We start from the raw sequence: 20,533 nt of genomic DNA on the forward strand, positions 1-20,533 counted from the left end.
TAGATCAAGATGGGCTGGGAAAGGCCAGTCCACTTTACACTTGCTCGGACTTGGATGAGCTTAACATTTTCCATTGGGACAATTTTTAAAAATAGCCCTTAAAATAGAGCTTCTCATATATTTTTTATCTTTTACATTAGAATTAGTCAATGAGTATAGTTTTTTTTATTTATAAAATGATACTTTTAGTAAGTTAAGTACTTAAGATGATAGAATCTGTGATTTTTTTTCCTCTTAATATGTGAGCATAGGTGGGGTCGGATCTATTTTTGGTGGAGTTATTGAGTCTAATGAGAGAATATTGTTAAACTTACTTTTAAAGTACATGAATCTAAAATTTTACCGCTTACTTTTGAGTAATAAATATCATTTTGACTAATATAGTTATTTAACTAAAAATATATTAATCAAGAATATGAAATAAAAATTCAAAAGATATTTGTCTCATTTTCTTGTCTAATTAAGTTAAATATTTTATTGTTGCCGTAATATTCATTTTTGGGCACAAAAACAATCTATTTTTTATAAACCTCCTTGTGTTTTGCCGTTTTATTTATCTTAGAACTCCTGTGTACCATTCTCGTGCTAGATTGTGTATGAAAATAGATGATCTGTTAACAAAGGAGTCACTATTATGTATCATACGAAAATGAGAGTATTGTAGTTATCTACAGAAAAAGCCGACACACAAAAATATTTCTTTTTAATCTAAATATGAAATTTTAGCTGGAAGAGAAAGATGCTAAAGTGATTTCATCCAACAAAAATAGCTTCATAAAATCAAAAAAGACAATTACTTCATTGTAGCACAAAAAATTACCTTGCCATAAATTAAATTTAAACAGTCAAGGTTTTTATTGCTTTATGTAGAAATAACACATGAAGAAAAAACACGAAGTTGAGAGATGTGTGTTTTTCTTTTGTAAAAACTTACGCTTCATCATAGTAAATTTATGCAACGCTTGAAAAGTGGGCAAAACTTTGGGCTTGTTCTTTTAAAGTTTAACTTGAGTATAATTCTTGAGTTGAATTTGAGTTATAGTTGAACTTGTAACTTGAGTTTGTATTTGGTTGTGTACATTTTAGTTATGGTTTGAGAAAAGAATCTTTTTGAGTTTGTGTTTGAGTGAGTCAAAACTTGAATTTGTATTTAGATAGTATTTTAATAAAAACTCAATGCTGATGAAAAATTCTAATAGGGTATATGGGTCGGGTTTTATTCATTTTTTCGTTGTCAACGCATAGAAAAAAAATCATCTCAATCAGAATTAAAACAAAAAAGTTATAGCATTTTTAAGAATAGAAAAAATATTGTTCATTAATTTGAGTTCGAGTTTCTGAACTCGAGTTGAAGGGGAAACTTGAACTCTAGTTTTAGTCATAAACTCGAGTTTGAACTCGAATTTAAACTCGAGTTTAAACTTAAAAGAACATGAACTCGAATAAAGTTATAACTCGAGTTGCATTTTTTTGAGTTTTTCACTCAAAAGAACAAAATCTTAACATTAAGAGAAAACCACCATAAATCTTATGTTTTTCACACAATTTTATTACTCTCAATACGTAGTATATGATTAGACCGCCTAATTCTTAACCCCTTTTATCATAACATATTTACATCAAGCATAATTTGATTCTTTTCCTCCATATAATTTAAAAATTCAAAGACTTATCATGTTAGTTAAAAAATAAATATTCTACCACAGAAGACCCGGGGAGCAAAAATCAATTGATTATGTTCACATGAGTGACTAAACTCATAAAAGTCCTTTACATTTTATTATTTATTAGATGAGACCTCCTCATATGATCAGTTTTTAATTATTAAATTTGATTAAAATTATATTAAAGTAAAAAATATAAAATAAATAATTTTTTATACAGAGAATAGAAAATTATTAATTAGGATTGTACAAAAAAATCGTAAAATCGAAACCGACCACTCAAAAACTGAAACGGCGGTGCCACGTGAAACCGAACCACTTCGGTTCGGTTAACCAACCGATCAGCAAGATACTCGGTTCGGTTTCGGTTTTGTTGTGGGCTCGTCGGTTAAAACCAAACCGACCAAGGTTTTTTTTTTATGTTTTCATTTTTTTTAATTTATGTTGTCGTTTCTGAAGAGTGGATGTCATTTTCACTCTTAGGAATCACAAAACCCTCTTTCGTTTCTCTCAATCTCTCTTCTGCCAATCTGCCTTTCTCTGTCTCTCACTCTCTCTGTTTCTCAATCTCACCCCAGACAGACACCCCCCACCGGCCCACCCACCCGGCACCCACACGCCTCACCTCTCTCACTCTCACCCACCCTCATGGAAGCCCTAGCCGCCGCCTCTCTCCTCAGTCGTCCTCAATCTCACCTCCGCTGCCGCTCGCACGTCCGCATCTCACGGTGAAAAAAGCCCTAGCCGCCAGCCGCCGCTCGCACGTCCGCTTCCGCCAAGCTCGCACGTCCGCCTCCGCCAAGCTCCGCCGAGGTTAGGCTTTTGATTCCCCACTTTCTATTTTCATCAATCAAGCTTGGGCGATTGCTGTTGCGTTTGATTTTGGATTGATGTTTCGTGATGTTGATGATTGATGTTTGATAAATATTGTTTATGTTTATGATTGCTGTTGCGTTTGATTTTAGGCGATTGCTGTTCCCCACTTTCTATTGGATTGATGTTGGATTGCTGTTGCATTTATTGTTTATGTTGATGATTGATTCCCCACTTTTTTTTTTGTTTCGTGATGTTGATGATTGATGTTTGATACATATTGTTTATGTTTATGATTGCTGTTGCGTTTGATTTTAGGCGATTGCTGTTCCCCACTTTCTATTGGATTGATGTTGGATTGCTGTTGCATTTATTGTTTATGTTGATGATTGATGAAGAAACGGCCAACTTTTGTACGTGTTTAAGTTCATGAGTGCACATATTGTTTATTGCTAATATCTTGGAATTATGTCCAAAGCTCTCGTATATATATGCTTTAAGGCTTAAAAGGAAAGTTAAGGAGGGTACACAAGCGCGCACACACATATGTATATAGGTGCCAAAGCGGAAGCCCTTTGTAAAAATAAGTGCTTGATAAGAAAGTTTCATTTATATTGGGAACGGACCGTTCAAAATTTAGGGCAATTAGAAGAAGACCCCAGCGAGAATGTGACATGTATATTTGTACATGAAGAAGAATTAGATCGTGTGATTGGCAAAAGGTTGGTGTAAGAAGTGGATGTTTACATACACACACACACACATATATATATATATATATACACACACGTAGATGACATGAATGGAATATATGTCCAAGAATAGTTGGTCCCTTTTCTTGTTAGGAGCAACTTCCACTGACGTTTACCCTTCAACATACGTTTGGACATAATGTTGGTGTGTTTAAGCTTCCCCGAGATGAAAATTTGTTTGCCTTAAACGTATCAAAATTCAAAGCTTTTTGCATTGTTCTTATTGTTCAAGTTGCCTTCTTTGGATTTAATGCTTGGAATCTCCATATCCTCTCTCTTATTAGTGAAAGCATTGTGTGCAATTTGAAAAATCTCATGTAGTGAAAGCATGTTGTTTGTGATTGTTTAACTTTTAGCTTAATTCTTTTAGATGTCATCATCAGAAAAGTAAAAAGAGATAGAGTCTCAATCTAGTAAAAAAGAAACCGAAACTACTGAAACACAAGAGACAACTGAGGAAGAAGGGAAATGTACTAAGACAAGGAAGAAAGCCTGACAAGTAAGCCCGGTTTGGCAGCATTTCACGAGAGATGAAAAAACCAAAAGGGCTACTTGCAAGTATTGTGGTGTCACTTATGCCGTTGATTCGAAAAAGAATGGCACATCTACAATGAAAAGTCATATAGAAAGTTGCTTGATGAATCTAGAGAGTGAAAAAAAACAAAAGACCATCCAATTTAGTAGAAAGATCGGAGCACATGAGGAGGACACTACTACTAGTACCATGACACTAAGAGCTTGGTCCAAGGAGGGTTATAAGAGAGCCGTTTCGGATTATATCGTATTGGATGAGTTACCGTTCAGACACGTGGAAGGTAAAGGGTTTAAGCGCTATTCGGCGTACTTGAATCCTAGAGTGTTTGACATTTCAAGGATAACAATTGCGAGGGATGTTTATCAAATGTTTTGGAGGAAAAGAAGAAGTTGAAGAAGGTTTTAGGAAAGCAACGGGTGTGTTTGACGACTGATACTTGGACATCAATTTAGAACATCAATTACATGTGTTTGACCGCACATTGGATCGATGAAGATTGGAATATGCAGAAAAGGATCATTAATTTCATCCAAGTTCCGAATCATAAAGGAGAAACAGTTGCACAGGAGATTTTGGTTTGCCTTAATGATTGGGGCATAACTGCATTGTTCACAGTTACAGTGGACAATGCATCGTCCAATGATGTGGCTATGGACAGGTTGAAGAGAAAAGTCAAAGATATTCCTAATTTTTAGATGGCCAGATGATACATATGCGGTGTGTTTGTCACATTCTAAACTTGATTGTTAATGATGGGCTCACGGACTTAGCATATTCTATTGCAAGCATCCGCAATGCAGTTAGGTATGTGAGGTCCTCACCTCAACGCATCAAGAAGTTTAAGGAGTGCATGAAGGAAGAAAACATCAACTCAACTGCCCTATTATGTTTGGATGTGAACACGAGGTGGAACTCTACCTACCTAATGTTGGAGACTTCTTTCAAGTTTGTCCCCATTTTTGAGAGGTTGCTTTTGGATCAAAACTATTGTGCTTACTTTGATGAACTTATAAAAGACAAAAAGATATAGGGTCCACCAAATGAGACGGATTGGGACAATGCACGGGTTTTTTTGAGGTTCTTAGGTAAGTTTTACACTTTGACGAAGAAGTTTAGTCGTTCATATTATGTCACTTCAAACTTCTATTTCAAAGATATTTGTGCTGTCAAACGAGAGTTGATTAAGTTAGAGGAATGTGTGAATAAGAAATTTGATAAGTATTGGGGAAATGTCGAGAAAATGAATCACATGATGTTTCTTGGCTTGGTTATTGATCCAAGATATAAGTTGAATTATCTTACTATTGCCTTCAAGTGTATCTACAATGATTCGACATCTGTCACGTTGTTAAAAGGGGTTGAGGACATATTGCGTAGATTTTACAAGGAATATCATGATCGGGCTCCTCCTCCTCGTCCCCCCCCCCCCCCCTCTTTCCTTGATCACCACCGCAATCATCACAGTTGGCCAAACCTCGATTTAGGAATACAAGGTCAGCTCACTCAGAAGAAACTTATTCTGGTTGTAATTCAAGTCCTTCAACAATTACGGCATCTAGTGAGCCCGCCTCAATGCCAGTTATTGATGATAAGATAAAGGCCATGTTTAGAAAGCAAAAGATGAGTGGGAGTGGTGCAAATGTGCAGAAGAATGATGTGGATAAGTATTTATCTGAGCAATGCGAAGAGCTAGTGGATGACAGTTTTGACAGCCTAGGTTGGTGGAAAGTAAATGCTCCTAGGTATAAGGTCTTGTCCCAAATTGCTAGAGATGTGCTTGCAGTTCCGGTTTTGACGGTTGCATCTGAATCAGCTTTTTCTACCGGTCGTCGTATTCTTGATCCTTTTAGGAGTTCATTGGCTCCCAAGATGGTCGAAGCACTTATTTGCTTAAAAAGTTGGTTGAACGCGAACGATGAAGAATATGAACTCGTGGTTCTTAGGCAATATATGGATGACGTTGAATCTTTTACAGATTGCTATCATGTTGTCTCAGGTAATGTTAATCATGATTGTACATACTACACATACTTGATATAATTATATCTTTTTATTCATTTCATGACATATGTAAATTAATTTATAATTTTCTTGTAGATGATGGTGAGGTTGTTTCTACTCCAACGTGTTCAAAGGACGGAAGCGCTCAAGTAAATGATGCGGAATCTTCTAAAAGACCCAAGTAAGATAATTAGAATTATATCTATTTCTTTCTCATTAGCTATTCAATTTCATTTACTTAATTCTAATTTTCTATTGTAGCGATGCATATGAAGATATAATGGATTTGGATTTGGATTCGGATGAAGGGGAATAAGAGGTTTATGAGAAATTAGAAATGAACTTCACTATGCTTTTTAATTATGCTTTGGACTTCTTAATTTCTTATGCCAAGTTAATGTTTTTTACACTTTGAACATTAGTATTGTTTGTTGTAACTTTCAAATTTCTAGTTTATACTTTAGATTTTGGACATTGGATTTGGATATTTTGTGTTTGTGGTATTATCAATTTGGATGTTGTGCTTTGTATTCATTTATTGTGATTACATGCTTGCATACAAGGAACATTTTATATTTTTTCGTAATTTTTAGTCAAAAAATGCAACTAAATATACAGGTAACCGGATAGTTAACTGATAGTCACCATCCAGATTACCAAAACCGAAAACCGACCGAAAACCAAAAATTTGGTTAACCGAACCGATTCGTATTTCCACGGTTCGGTTTTGGTTCTCGGTTTCTAAAAACCGACAAGGACGGTTCGGTGACCGAACCGACCAAAACTGACGATTTTTAACCGCCGAACACCCCTATTATTAATAGTCATTTTTCATAAGAAAAACTCCCTTAATTGAAAAGTGTTTTCGTGCTGACTCTCCTCTCACAGCCTTGATTAGTTTTACAAAAATTAAAATATATTGGGCCTAACTCAACCTAACAAAACCGGCTTATTAGGAGAGGATTGTCTTCATCTTATTAAGTGGATCATGTCAATATCTCCAGTCAATGTGGGATTCTAATACGCCCCCTCACGCACAGCGTGAACCATGTCAAATCGCTGCGAATAAGTCAATATTGGGGGACCCAACATTACAAAACTGAGCCTGCTCTGATACTATTTTACAGAAATAAAAAGATATTGGGTCTAACTCAACCTAACTAAACCGACTTGTTAGGAGAGGATTGCCCTCACCTTATTGAGTGGATCATGCCAATATCTCCTGCCAATGTGAGATTCTAATAATTAGTAATAACAAATAATAGATTACTGTACTTTCACGTCCTTACCATAAAAGACGCCTCAAAGCTTAATCACCATAAACAGACCTTTCATTCCTCTGAATCTGACCTCATAAACCAGTCAGATTCACCCTCTAAAATCTACTCATTCCAATCCTCCATAAATTCACCATCTTTCTCTCTCCTCTCCTTCTTTCTCTCCAACACAAAGAAATGGCGACTTCTTCGGACAAGAACGGGACCAACCCGGCTCTTGACCCGGACTTGGACTCCCCGGGCGACCCGGCTCACGAGTTGGCTCAGTTCGGAGCTGGGTGCTTCTGGGGCGTGGAGCTCACGTTCCAGCGAGTGGTCGGCGTCGTCAAGACCGAGGTTGGCTACTCGCAGGGCCACGCGCCGGACCCGAATTACAAACTGGTTTGCTCTGGATCCACCAACCACGTCGAGGTGATTCGGGTCGAGTTCGACCCGAAAGTTTGTCCTTACACTCATCTCCTCTCTGTTTTCTGGGGTCGCCATGATCCCACGACTCTCAATCGCCAGGTTCTCTTTCTTTATTTTATTTTGTAGATTATTTATCTGATCACCTCTTGCGTTTTACTTTTACAAGTTTCTTTTTTTTTTGGATGATATATGTTGAGTAATTATTCTGTTTGTGAATTTTTGTGGTATAAAGTTTTGATTTTTTAGTCTTGGGTTTAAATTTTTAGCGTGCATTTAGTCGGTGAATTCGTGTCTAGTTCATATGATATTCGTGACTCGTTATAATATTTTTTTTTAAAAAAATTACGCGTAAATTAAGAATAATTCTAAATTATAATTCTGAAGTTATGAACTAAACGTGAACTTAAAGTTAATCAAGTAGTTTCAGTAGTAGGTGCAAGTGAGTTTTTCTGGAAATAATGAGATTTAGAGGAAGCTGTTATGTTCAGAAATGGGAATTTTTTACTTGAGGGTAAAATTGTGGTAAAAGTTAAGGAATTTGGCTGAAATATGCACACCCTTTTGGGGCTGGTTACTGAATATCAATTTTGGAACTTACATGTATTGGTCAACGTAAGCTCTCCCGTTGACTTTCTTTTCGAGCAGTGAGCATGCAAGTTCAAAGTAGTGGTATATATCATCTGTAAAGTGTAAAATAAACTCGAGTCACGCGTGATTCAAATATAAAAATAAGCATAAACTTGACATTGCATACCCAACTTAACATGTTGGCCTTTTAGCATTGAAAGCCCCAGTTTTTACGGTTCATTTTCGATTAATCATCGTACTTTTTTAACTGATCATAAATTTTCGTGTCAACTCTGAAACCCATTGATTATAAAGTAGTGTCCCACACACTAGTGTGCCAATTCTCTCACTGGTTGAAAAACTGGTGATCATCAAAACTAGTGAAAATTTTGCATTTTTTTCTTTTTTCCAAACTCAATGGCTGTTTAAATGATGTGTCAGGGTGGTGATGTTGGGGCTCAATATAGATCAGGAATATACTACTACAATGAAACTCAAGCTCGTTTAGCTCAGCAATCAAAGGAAGCTAAGCAGTTGGAGTTGAAGGATAAGAAGATAGTGACAGAAATTCTTCCAGCAAAGAGATTCTACAGAGCTGAGGAGTACCATCAGCAGTATCTTGAGAAGGGTGGCGGCCAAGGCCGGAACCAATCCGCCGAGAAGGGCTGCACTGATCCCATCAGATGCTATGGCTAGGGCTAAGGCTAACCTAAATAAAAATAAAACAAATAAAAAGCTTGCATGTTTGGAACATAAATTCCATCAGTTGTGTAATCCGTGTTATGTGCACTAATTATGTATGCATAATTTGGAGTCTATCCTTGTTTTAAGGCCTCTTTTGTGTATTACTTTCTTGTTAATAAATGCCAACCTTTGATATCGATAGCCTTTTGTTTATCTGAATGATTTATTATCTCCTTGAAAGGATGGACTGGTTATTTGCTGGTGGATATAACATGACTACTTGAGACAATTTATAATTGGAAAGAATTATTTTCATCTTTGGCAAGCCAAAGAGATCTTAACAGAAAATGTTACACTACCAAACCATTTCAGAAACAATAATATTATTTGCATGGTTCATGAGGCTCCATGTACCATGTAGCAACTCTAGTACAGAAGAAAAAGCATATGGCAGAGCAGCAAACAGCGGATTTGATCTGCTCAGAGCTCATCTTTCGGAGAGGATTGAGGTCCAACAGGATTGGTTGAAGAGTTCTTGATGGGATACGAAGCCTCCATTGCAATTCCACAAAGTCCCTCCTTGTTGGAGACGTCTCTTTGCATCCTTATGTAGCCCTTCTCTCCCCATTCTGGTCCCCAGGAGTTCCTTACTATCCAGTACTTGGTTCCATCCAGAGTGGTTCCATAGCCTACAACTGCAACTCCGTGATTCAGCTCCTTCCCGCAGTCTCCGGTAAATACACCCTATTTATCATACTCAAATAAATTAGAACATGATCTGGTTTTTTCCCTCGTTTTTCTTTGTTTTTCATCTACTTAGCAACTCAAAGTAGGTGACTATATGTGAATGTGAATACTAACATAAGATTTAAACTCCTTATTTTACAGTGCAGAATACGAGTCAGAAAAGTTAACCTCGGAGTAAAACTGGAAATCAGAACTTCCAGCATCTATGGCAACAGCTACAGGCTGGTTAGCAGCTGCTTTCAGCAGTGCCTTCTCGTCGTTCTCCGGCACGTTTTCATGGCCATCAATTGACACTGCTGGTGAGTTTGCCTACAACATTATCCGTTTCAGCAGTGAAAAAAAAAAAAAAAAGTTAGGAGGCAAATAACAAAGTCTGCTTAAAAAGTGCAAAAATGATGCATATGTATATAAACCTTTGAAGCATCACAACGTGCATCTTCTGCTTTGTAAGGGTAATAAGTTTCTGTTGTTATGCCTCCCCTGTTCTTTATGAACTCAAATGCATATTCCATAAGCCCTCCATTGCATCCTTGATTTTCATCAGTGTCACAATCAACCAATTCTTGCTCAGACAACGAGGCTAACTTATTTGTCTTGATTTGATTTATACCCTCAACTGCTGCAATAGTTGAGAATGCCCAGCAACTACCTGTATAAAATCATCAACAACAAAATTCAGATTACATCAATCAAGAAGGGCTATTTAAGCTTAAGAAACAGAATACTTACCACAATTGCCTTGATCCTTCACAGCAGTGACAGCACCTTTCTTTCTCCAATCAACTGACGTCGGCAAACGATCAAAATTGTCATGTGAGAAAGTTCCGGTGCCACGTGATGAACCTCGGAACATCCTGTGATGCTTGATCTTCGAGCCGGCATAAACCTCTCTGAACTCGTGGTTGGTCAGGTCTGCAAACTTGTTCAGCTTAAGCTTGTAGGGCTTGTCCTTCTTGTTAGTGTTGTGAACATGCATGACATTTGCTTTGAACACATTGAAACGCTTGTGCTTCTCATTGAGGCTCCGGGTCACCGTGTGATGGCTTCTCCACCTCTCGTACAACTCCCACAAGCTATCATCGGATAACAATTCCTTCTCGTGGAAATCGAAGCTCGCCCCAATCCCGAGAAGCAGAGCAAGTGAAAGAGCAACCAATAGAAACTTCTTCATCTCCATTTTGATTTAGAAGAGGATGAGAGTTTAGAGACCTTAGAGCTGCCTTATATAGAGGAAGGAATGAGAGAAAGGATGATAAAGTATAGATGGAAAGTAGGAGAAGAAAACAAAAGAGAATAAATGGAGTAAGTTACAGGTTCCTTGGGGAAATCAACAAATGGGAATGATAATAGAGGAAATATAAGATTTTGGGTTTGAGCATTTTCAAAAGGAAAATAATTGTTTTGGCCAATTTAGTTAACCTGCTAAATTTAATGGCCTTATATTATAAGAATCTTAATAGTGGCCAAATCTATTGTTAACTCTTTCTCGTCATGTCAAATTTCCCTCAACTAATTATATGCAGAAACCCAACTTTATTATTTGATGCCATTATTTATGTACTTCGGTATCCTTTTTAAACATAGCAAGTCATTACATTTTTGTGTCACTAAAACATGTCAACCTTATAATTTGTTCATTAAAACGCATCAATCCTGTACTCGGGTCATTAAATTTCTGGCAATCAAAAACATGCCAGTCTTGTTACTCGGTCATTCAATAACAATATTTTTGGTCACTTGGGTGTATGTTATATATACCTCATTTATAATTTATACACATTTCCCAATTTTTCTGGTCATTAAAATACATCAACTTAGAGTCGATCATTTCTGGTCATCATATTAAAGTAATTACCAATGACTTACAAATATGATCATAAAAATATTACAGGGAGGACTAAATAGATAGATGAGGACTGCATTATATGGTTTTTGGCCAACAATAATATTATTTCATGAAAGGGCTTAATTTTTCTATTCCCTATAATATATGCGCCATGTATGTATGTTACACTTTTAAAAAAGATGAGTTTGTTTGGTTTAGCTTATAGAAGCAAATGCTGGGATCTTAGTATGGCCAATTAGTTTAACTTTGATGAAAAAGAGAGCTAAGAGGGAGGCGTTTTTTGTGCTGTAAATGTGAAAAGCTTTGGTTTGGTGGGTGCATTTGAGAGTTATATTTCTTCATTTCATACCCAACACGTTACTACTTACAACTTCTATGTGTGTGTGTGTGTGTGTGTGTGTGTGTGTGTGAGAGAGAGAGAGAGAGAGAGAGAGAGAGAGAGAGAGAGAGAGAGAGAGAGGCGATTGAGCATGGTTACGTATGAGAAGTCATGAAGCACGATTCCTTGCAAGTTGGAAACAAAACTCCATAACTGCTTTTATCTTTAACTGAAACCAAAATATATAATAACTTTGAACATATTTCAAACTAATAACATAAATAAAAATGTCACCTTCCCTTCTTTAAAGTTTCTCCATCATCTTGTTTTTAGTGATGCGGGTTTAGTTTAGCGGTAATTAGTACATCCTCACCTCTAAATTTGAGATTTAGAGTTCAAATTCTCATTCCCGATTTTTAAAAAAAAGTTTTGTTCATAAATAGATAATGATTTATACATTGTACATTATAGTTTTGATATTTGAAATTGATTAAACAAAGATCCCATATCATGAATGGAAATAACATTTAAAGACAAATATATATATATATATATATATATATATATATATATGGCCACGTTTGGAGCTTTGAAATTTTGGAAAAGAAGACATTTGCCGTTGGCTCCTTATTTCGGTTCTAGCCCCAGATTTGCAAGAGATGGATTTTATGATAACAAGGCAAAAAAAAAATTGTGTCATAAAGTAAAGATGAATTGTCACGGAGCAATTCTTCTGGCCAACCAGATCATATAGTTAATATCCTGTCTCTCAATGATATCAAAATACCTAGTTCATATGTTTTTATTTTTTTATTTTTATTATTTTGGTCTGTTTTATTTCCTTATTCGTGATAACAAGACAGAAAAAACTACAAATCTCATTTCATGAATGTTCTCAATCTCTCTCTTAAAAGAGATAGTGGAATGTAATTTGGCATTAATTTTCATTATGTTGCATTATGCTCAAGTGTGAACTTCTTTTAACTTGCACAAATAATCAACCTCCTATGAACTAATAATGACATTTTTCGTTTGTCACTTGGCCATAATAATTGCTAATCGATTGCGTGTGTCTTTGTAACCAATTGCAAAAAAAAAAAAAAAAAAAAAAAAAAAAAAAAAAAAAAAAAAAAACCCCTTAATTCAAAGAATATATGACAAAGAAATTATTAAAAACGACAATTGCTCATTGCTGTTGTTGTAAGCAATGTTGATCAAGAGATGACTGATGATGCAATTTCCTTTATAATATTGCCAGTCCACACCATTTGACTATGCAGTCATGGCAAAAAGGATATATATATATATATATATATATATATTGCTTCTAGGACTGCTCTAGCTTAGCTCCGTGGATAATGAATTGAATAATAAATCACTTCTAACGGTTGCATGTACAAGAGAATGACCAATGAGTTAAACCTAACTAATAAAGTTATTCGTTATATGATGAGCCCGTTTGGCATTACTTTCTGAAAGTCACTTTTAATTTGTTGTGTTTAAAACTTGTCTCGGAAAGTATTCACATGACATTATTTCATAAAAATTTCGGGTATTTTAAAGTGCTTGACGTTTTATAAACATCCCTAATAACATTTTTATTGCCTATTAAAGACTTAAATGGTTTTGTTATTCTTTTAAGTATTTTAAAAAATATGTGGTTCTAAACAGATCATAACTTCTACTTCTACTTTTTTTTTTTCTATTGCCTAAAAAAAGACAAAAACAATGTCAAACGGGTTTTATCTCATGAGATTGAGATATGGTATTTCTATAGTGGGCAGTTTTTCTCTGGAGGGAAAACATGTGATTATTTAACCCTTTTTTAATTTCTCATTGGTGTGGACCGTGTGTTAGATCATGTGAGTTTGTGTTAGTTTCAAGCCATGATATTGATAACATAACGTGCCTTGTCTTCTTTGAATATTTCTCTTGCATAAGCAATGAATAATACTCGAAAAGAAAATGGAAAAACAACACAGAAAATAGTCACGTGTGAATGTCAATAAAGATTAAGAAGATGTTTAGTTGGAGGATTCAAACTATGATTTGAATCATGATTCGTGATTTACTACAGTGTTTTCTCTCATAAAAAATACACGTAAATCGAAAATAATTCTAATCCATGAACCAAACGTCTCCTAATTAGAGAAAATAAATATAAGTAGAAATGTGGATATAATTCGAAAAAAATGAAGCAACAACAAGCAAATTGTAATTACGAAAAAAAATGAAAAATATTTAGAAGCCAAATCCTCTCCCAAAAAAAAAAAAAAAAAAAAAAAAGTTTTCATCACTAATGAAGATTTACTAGTGATGTTACATCACGGAACCCCATGTGCCAAAAGAGCTTGTTTCTTGTATGTGTGATAAATTTCTGTTTCTCTAAGAGAAAAAAGAGTAATTTTTCTGTTTCACTTTATCAGGTTAAAAGGACTAGTGGTCATGAAGTTGGCAGCGTAATTAGCACTAAACATTGGTTGAAGAATGATGTTCCATGACAGAAAGTAAGAAAAAAAGGACACAACCAAAAGATGCATTTTAGGAAAAACAAAACGTTTTTCATGTGGTTGCCTGGAAAAAATCTGGTCTTAGGATGTTAAATTAGCTGAGAGTTTGGTGGGCCGTCCAAAACGAGCCCACTAGCAAAGCTGCGTTACCTGGGCCAATGGTCGGCCCATTTGAAGTAAACAAAGGTTCTCCCCACTTCTCCTTGGAAATTAAGAGAGAAAAATGAGACAAATACTCTTTTTAGATTATACGAGTTTTGATTTTAGTCCTTTACTTTCAATATACTTTTTTAATCAAATATTATATTAGTTAAAAATGTATTATTTAAGAATAAAAAGTAAAAATAATTAAGGGAGGGAAATGAGACAAATATCCTTTTAGATGGCACGAGTTTTGATTTTAATCATTTACTCTTGATATACATTTTTAATCAAATATTATATTAATAAAAAATGTATTATTTAAGAATAAAAAGTAAAACTCTAGAGTCGTAAACTTTTAAGAGTAAGTTTAATAATTTTCACATTAAGAGAGTCCATTTGACTTCAACGATCGCCATGGCTACACTGTTAATTTGCTTGCCTATGCTTTGTGGTAGCGGTAATGAACGCATACCAAGTGATTTGATAGATGAAAAATCTTTGATTTGAGGCGTGGAAGCGTTTGAAGTATGTCCAGGTTACGGGTTCATTAGCCGTTAATAAAGCTAATTAGCTAAAGTAACACACTTCATCTCCTGTTGTAAATAGCCTCGTCTTAACGCAGAAGTTACTCTGAACATGTGAAGGCTCCTTTAGTCTCACTCAGGAATAGCTATTCCTGGTAGTCCCCCCCTGCACTTTTTTTTTTCTTTTAATTAGAAAAAGCCTAAAAGCAATTATAAGAGAAATAACATATTCGAATTTCTAATTATCTTAGAAAAAAGATATAAAGAAAGAGTATGTACATAAGGTTCAATTTGGGACAAATCACTATCTACACAGTAGAATCATATGTGACTTTTAACAAGTATACAATGTGTATTTAAGTGGAAAAAATTATTAAAAAAAAAAAAAAAGAAGCGCTCAATCAAAGCTTTCCATGTTGGTAATTTGCCAAAACAATAATAATAATAGCACTTTCCATGTTGATAATAGTATTATATTCACATTCACAGTTCACAGTTCACGTCCATGTACAAACGACTCCATTCTTGTCCGCAGAAGCTAGGGGCTTCCCAAGCCCACTCCATGAACAACACAGGACGGGTGAGGTGTGCTCCTTCAGAGTGCTCACTATATCAGCTTTAGATATTGACCAAATATACACGGACCCATCAGCAGATCCAGCAGCAACATAGCTGTCATCTGGACTTAGACAGGACCGGCTCCAATTCGACGCTATTCTGTTACCTGTGGCTCTTAAGGTTCCACAGACCTCCAGGGATCGGATATCAAAAAGATTATGCATGTTGTCTCTCCCACTAGTCAATACTACGTTACCATTTCGAGATAACGACATGGAAGTAACGGCATGTGAGTGTGCAGCCACTTCACTAAGCAGCTTCCCTGTCTGAATGTTCCACAAACGAAGATTTCCGTCAACGTGGCCGGAGCATATAGTCTGTCCATCCATGCTGAAGCACAGAGCATTACAGTTGCTGTGAAACATGATTGTGTTGATGCAATAGCCTTTCTGCAAATCCCAAACTTTGATCGTGCGATCGTAAGCTGCGCTCACGACATACCGACTTGAGACTTTGCTTACATCAACCGCACACACTTTGTCCGTGTGACCTGTGAGAGTATGACGGACCCTCCCTGAGTTGACATCCCAGACATACAAGTTGTTTGAACTGCTTGCCGCAATAACTGATTTATTATCATGGGTAATGGTAAGATCAAGAACAGAACCAAGGCAACCATAAAGTGTACCACTTAATGACCCAGTATTTGTATCCCATATTTTGATGGACCTATCCTGTCCCCCAGTAATCAGTCGACCAGAATTGTACTCAAACAATATGGAAGCACATCCACCTTCATGAGCATGGATCTTATTTTTGAATCCAGAGGGAACATATGACTCCACAAAGTATTCTGCACCTTCTTCACTTTGGCGAACCACACCATCTACCTGCAGCCGAGCAAGTTTTTCCAGGTTGTTTGCCCTAAGCCGATCCATAGAATCTTCATAAAGTGCATTTAGCTAAGAATATTAATTAAAAAAAAAAAGGTGTAAGAAGCACATATACAGTATAAAAAAGACACAAAATTATCTAAATCTCCTCCATAAACAAATTTAACGCAAAGCACTGCTACACGCAACGCACGATCTACTCAAGATCTTTACTAATGCAAATCTAACAACTCCTAAATGTACAGTTGAACTATGAAGAGCTAGATGTTCCTAGAATGACTTGATGTTGGCTAAATTTTCTATTTTCTGAGTGTTCATCCATAAATAAAATTTAATCTTTTCTATTGGATAGTAACAGTTACTGGTAAGGAGAACAAATCGATGTGGAGCATAATAAATCCAAATGAAATCTACAAATGAAGACATAGAAAGATAAGGTGAGGTTTATTACAGCAAGGAGATAAAACTCACTAAAAGAAACTTTTGAAATTGAGATCTACGTCTTTGAATTTTGAGCAAAAACATGAGAAAAATGAATCCAGGGAATACTCCAGCACCCAGAAACTATCAGTCTTATATATGCAACCACATGTGCACACAGGGCATATTAACATATGTACACTAGGAGTAACCAAAATAGTATTGGATCAAGAAGCAAAATTTCCTGCTGCTCTAAAGTGCCACAATAATTTACTTACCTCATTAAGGCGCTCGGCATCCTTCATTTTCTCCAACATCCAGCGATCAATTAACATCTTATTTTCAGCCTCGGCATGCTTAGCTTTGATAGTTATCTCTTCCAGTTGAGCTCTAATTTCTTTGTTCTCACTCACAACCAATTCCAAAGCTTTAATCTTTTCATCTAGGTCTGCCTTTAACTGAGAGCATTCCTCCCTGCAACATATAGCTAAGTCGGAATCACCCACAGAAAATATTGAAATCACAGATCCTACGATTACAATTAGTAATTTACCTCGATTGAGTTAACTTTTCTTGCAGATCAGATATTGTCGCTTCTTTCTCTTGAAGTGAAGCTTTTGAAGCTCTGGACTCCGCTACTTCTACCACAAGTTGCTCGGACAATCGCGATTGAGCTTTGTAACACTGCTGAAGCTCTAGTTCTAGATTTTCCACCTTTTCCTTCCATTCTGATCCCTTCAGGTCATTCACAAATAAACTTACTAGCTATACCTAAAGCAACTATATGAAAAAGGATTCTCCAGATTTAGCAACTTTTGTAAATATGAAACCAAGAAGCAGGACTACCCAAAAACATCAATGCTGAGCATATCCGACAGAGCTCAATTCCGCCAAATACCAATTCACACAATCACTTCATGCAAAATACAAAAAAACCCAATTCTAGAAAATTTCAAATTCCCAAAATTTAACAGGGGAAAGAAGACTTAAAACATGATTGAAAAATATTCAATCCTAAAATTTCCTTATCAGAAACTGCCACACTAACTAAAATGGGCAAAATTCGGATGAGTCTGCTCTATGACAAAACGAGAAAAAGAATTCAGCAAATCACTAATCTCAATATGGTTTTTCTCTTCCAAAATGTAACAAAAGCAATAACCAATACATAATTAAAGTTCTACAAAACACCATACTCCTGATTCAAGAAAATGCATACTACAACAAAATCAACCTAAATTGAGAGAGAGAGAGAACCTGAGAAATGATCGGCTTTGATAGGGCGATAAAGGCCGGAGCATGAGCTCCTTCTTCGAGCAAATGCCGCTTCCGCAAAGCCTTCAATGCGTCATTTATCGCTTTCTTCGCAAGTTCCTCCTTTGACCTGAATCAACAAAAGTAAAAAACACAGCTCCACAATTTATCACCGTGATCACCTAAAAACCTCGTTTGGTTGCCGAGAAAATTAAGTAACCATTTTTTTTTTACACTTTCTCCGAACAGACCGTCAAATTGAAGCATTCACTGAAAGGGAATTCGAAATTGGCAAAAGTGAGAAAATTTTCTTTTTTGCGATTCTTTTTCTGTGGAGTTTCTCGGCAATCAAACGGAAGAAAACAAAAAAAATAAAAATAAAAACAAAACGCGATTAAAATGCATTGCGATATGAATAAAGGTTATTGAAGACTTACATAATGATTGGAAGTGAAAAGTTTCTGAGGAAATGAAGGTAAAATTAGGTTTTTGCGAAGAGCTTCAATGAAGCAATCGTTTTCCGTCAGCGCTTGAGAGGGGAGATTGAATAACATCCGGGGGTATTTTGGGAATATGAGATTTTTGATTCCTCTGATTTTACCTAAAAGTCCATTAAGATTGCTTAAATTATGACGTTAATCACTTTCTTTTGTGATTAACAAATGTTTTTCTGAAGGTGAATCATGATGTTTGGTAGAGGGATTCGTTCCCTAATTTGAATCATAATTTATGATTTGTTACAATATTTTCTCTCACACAAAATTCACGTAAATCGAAAATAGTTCGAATCACATGGTTTGAATCCTCCAACTAAACGTCTTCCACGATTGGGATAATCACACTAATGCATACTCTAACGAGTCACAACCAAATAACATGGGAAACTTAATCATGATCATCAATTATATATATCCATAATTTTAATGTAAGACAAAGAGATAAATGTGCATCGTGTTTTAACGGTAAAAACTTGAAAAGGTACATTAATAACCAAGCATACAAATGGCTCTTCTTACAACGTTTCTCCACTTGTTAGAAAACTTGAATCGATCGAAATTAAGAAACCCATAACACAAAGGTTACCTTTAATCTTTATTTATGCTAATGACCTATTTAGATTTATTGTTTTTAAGGTTTATGATCGAATAGGTAGCTTCTATAAGCTATATTTGAAATATTTTAGGCGGAAAAATTGATATAAATGATAGGTTTACTATCACATTAACCATAAGAATCTACACTAAAAGCGGGGGACATTTTCAAGGGATCAAATATTTATTTCCCGTGGAGCTCATTTTCATTTCCTTTGTAGAGTTACGTGCATGTGAGTCGAAAATATTGCACGAAGAAATTCTTTCTAGAAGAATCAGGGTTTTCATTGTTCCATTTATTACAATAAATATTTTTAAAGAAATTATATTATTAACTCTTTTCCGAAAAATTATTTGTTATATTCTTCAAGAGTTACAATTATACGATTTATTTTTCTTTAATGAAATTACCTTTATTTTTCTTTGTAGCTTACATAAAACTCAATACAAGTACAAGTTGTTGATTAATGAAATGTTGTTTTGCATTTTAAAAAATTAAAAAAACAAAAAAATAAATAAAAGGCTCTCAAGTTGTCTTTTTGAGTGATGGCTAGGGTTGACGCGCTTTCTCTCTCTTGAGTGGGTTTAGTTTATTTTGTGTGTTCCTCCCTCTTAGAGCCGGATTTTGGTGCCCCCGCTTGGCTGATTGTCAGAATCTTGGCCGCAGAGACGAAGATCTGGCATCCACCTTGAAAGTTCCAAAGGAAGGTTCGATCTCGTGGTTGGAGAAGGGGATCTTTGTTGAGAAGGTTGAGTGGGGCCATTGGGATCGTAGACGCATGTACGGGCAGATATGTGGTCTGAAAGTTCTACACCATTAGGGCTTCTTCTTTCTCACGAAGGCGATGTTAAGGATGGGAGGTGAGAATGGATGGTTGCTCGGCATCAAGGATGGAACCCTAACTGTGTTTGTTGGCAAGAGGCATGCGGCTACCTGGGTGGATTTGCTTCTTGGGGGATTCTAATACCATGAAGTGGTGAAAAAAAAGGTGGGGCGTGTCATGTTTGGCGACAAAAAGTGTCAAAGCGTGGATCTCACGCACCGGCAAAGGGTTGCTCTCTCTACTTTAGTTCCAATCCTGTGCAGTATTATGTTCTTTGGTTCTTCTACTCATGGTGGCCAGATTCGCTCTGGCGGCTTCTGTGTTGGAGGTTTGTCTCCGTTAGTGGTAGTTGTTTAGTTAAAATACAGGCGTTAAGCTTTGTCTTGTAGGTGTTCTTTTTATGTGTTTTTGTTTTTGGTTTGTAATAAGTGGTTTTCCCACCTTCTAATTTTATTTTTGTGTCTCACTTGTTTGAGTTGTGTTTCGACAGTGTGTTAGGTGACCTTTGATTTAGAGGTGCCCTTGACTCCATCGATCTAAGTTTTTCATTGATTGTATAATGTGTCTTCAAAGAGCCATACGTGTTCTTAATCGTTGTGCCCATTTCCCGCTGTGGGAGCTCTTTGCACATTTTCTCTCCTCCTAGGTTTTCATAAGTAGTGGAATTGGTTACTGATATGGGACAAGTTCCTTATATGAAGA

At 35.9% G+C, this 20,533-nt stretch overlaps 3 protein-coding genes across 3 annotated transcripts; 1 reads left to right on the forward strand and 2 right to left on the reverse strand.

The window, feature by feature from the left end:
- Positions 1-7,075: 7,075 nt before the first annotated feature.
- On the forward strand, positions 7,076-8,902 carry LOC21401895 (peptide methionine sulfoxide reductase). The gene is made up of 2 exons (XM_010104619.2): positions 7,076-7,549; positions 8,459-8,902. The coding sequence occupies exons 1-2, from the start codon at positions 7,220-7,222 to the stop codon at positions 8,711-8,713; spliced, it is 585 nt and encodes a 194-aa protein (XP_010102921.1). The 5' UTR covers positions 7,076-7,219; the 3' UTR covers positions 8,714-8,902.
- A 79-nt stretch (positions 8,903-8,981) lies between these two features.
- On the reverse strand, positions 8,982-10,625 carry LOC21401896 (vignain). The gene is made up of 4 exons (XM_010104620.2): positions 10,178-10,625; positions 9,862-10,097; positions 9,617-9,757; positions 8,982-9,445 (listed from the first exon to the last, which is right to left on the reverse strand). Exons 1-4 carry the CDS (start codon positions 10,623-10,625, stop codon positions 9,182-9,184), a joined length of 1,089 nt encoding a protein of 362 aa, XP_010102922.1. The 3' UTR covers positions 8,982-9,181.
- Positions 10,626-15,087: 4,462 nt separating this feature from the next.
- Positions 15,088-18,434, reverse strand: LOC21401897 (autophagy-related protein 16). The gene is made up of 5 exons (XM_024169828.1): positions 18,354-18,434; positions 17,920-18,046; positions 17,216-17,397; positions 16,941-17,136; positions 15,088-16,311 (listed from the first exon to the last, which is right to left on the reverse strand). Coding segments are annotated over exons 1-5 (1,530 nt in total). The 5' UTR covers positions 18,356-18,434; the 3' UTR covers positions 15,088-15,288.
- Between the last annotated feature and the right edge of the window lie 2,099 nt (positions 18,435-20,533).

This window comes from Morus notabilis, unplaced genomic scaffold, assembly GCF_000414095.1.
Source record: "Morus notabilis unplaced genomic scaffold, ASM41409v2 Scaffold333, whole genome shotgun sequence".
NCBI lineage: Eukaryota > Viridiplantae > Streptophyta > Magnoliopsida > Rosales > Moraceae > Morus > Morus notabilis.

What these genes read in the sequence shown, in the direction of transcription:
- LOC21401895 (XM_010104619.2), top strand. Translation starts at nt 7,220, where the DNA reads ATGGCGACTTCTTCGGACAAGAACGGGACCAACCCGGCTCTTGACCCG. An exon ending in CCACGACTCTCAATCGCCAG is followed by an intron (nt 7,550 to 8,458) that starts GTTCTCTTTCTT and finishes ATGATGTGTCAG; the next exon opens with GGTGGTGATGTTGGGGCTCA.
- LOC21401897 (XM_024169828.1), bottom strand. An exon ending in CAAAGCCGATCATTTCTCAG is followed by an intron (nt 17,398 to 17,919) that starts GTTCTCTCTCTC and finishes AATGACCTGAAG; the next exon opens with GGATCAGAATGGAAGGAAAA. An exon ending in ATGCCGAGCGCCTTAATGAG is followed by an intron (nt 16,312 to 16,940) that starts GTAAGTAAATTA and finishes TAATATTCTTAG; the next exon opens with CTAAATGCACTTTATGAAGA.
- LOC21401896 (XM_010104620.2), bottom strand. Translation starts at nt 10,625, where the DNA reads ATGGAGATGAAGAAGTTTCTATTGGTTGCTCTTTCACTTGCTCTGCTT. An exon ending in GAAGGATCAAGGCAATTGTG is followed by an intron (nt 10,098 to 10,177) that starts GTAAGTATTCTG and finishes GATTTTATACAG; the next exon opens with GTAGTTGCTGGGCATTCTCA. An exon ending in ATTTCCAGTTTTACTCCGAG is followed by an intron (nt 9,446 to 9,616) that starts GTTAACTTTTCT and finishes TATGATAAATAG; the next exon opens with GGTGTATTTACCGGAGACTG.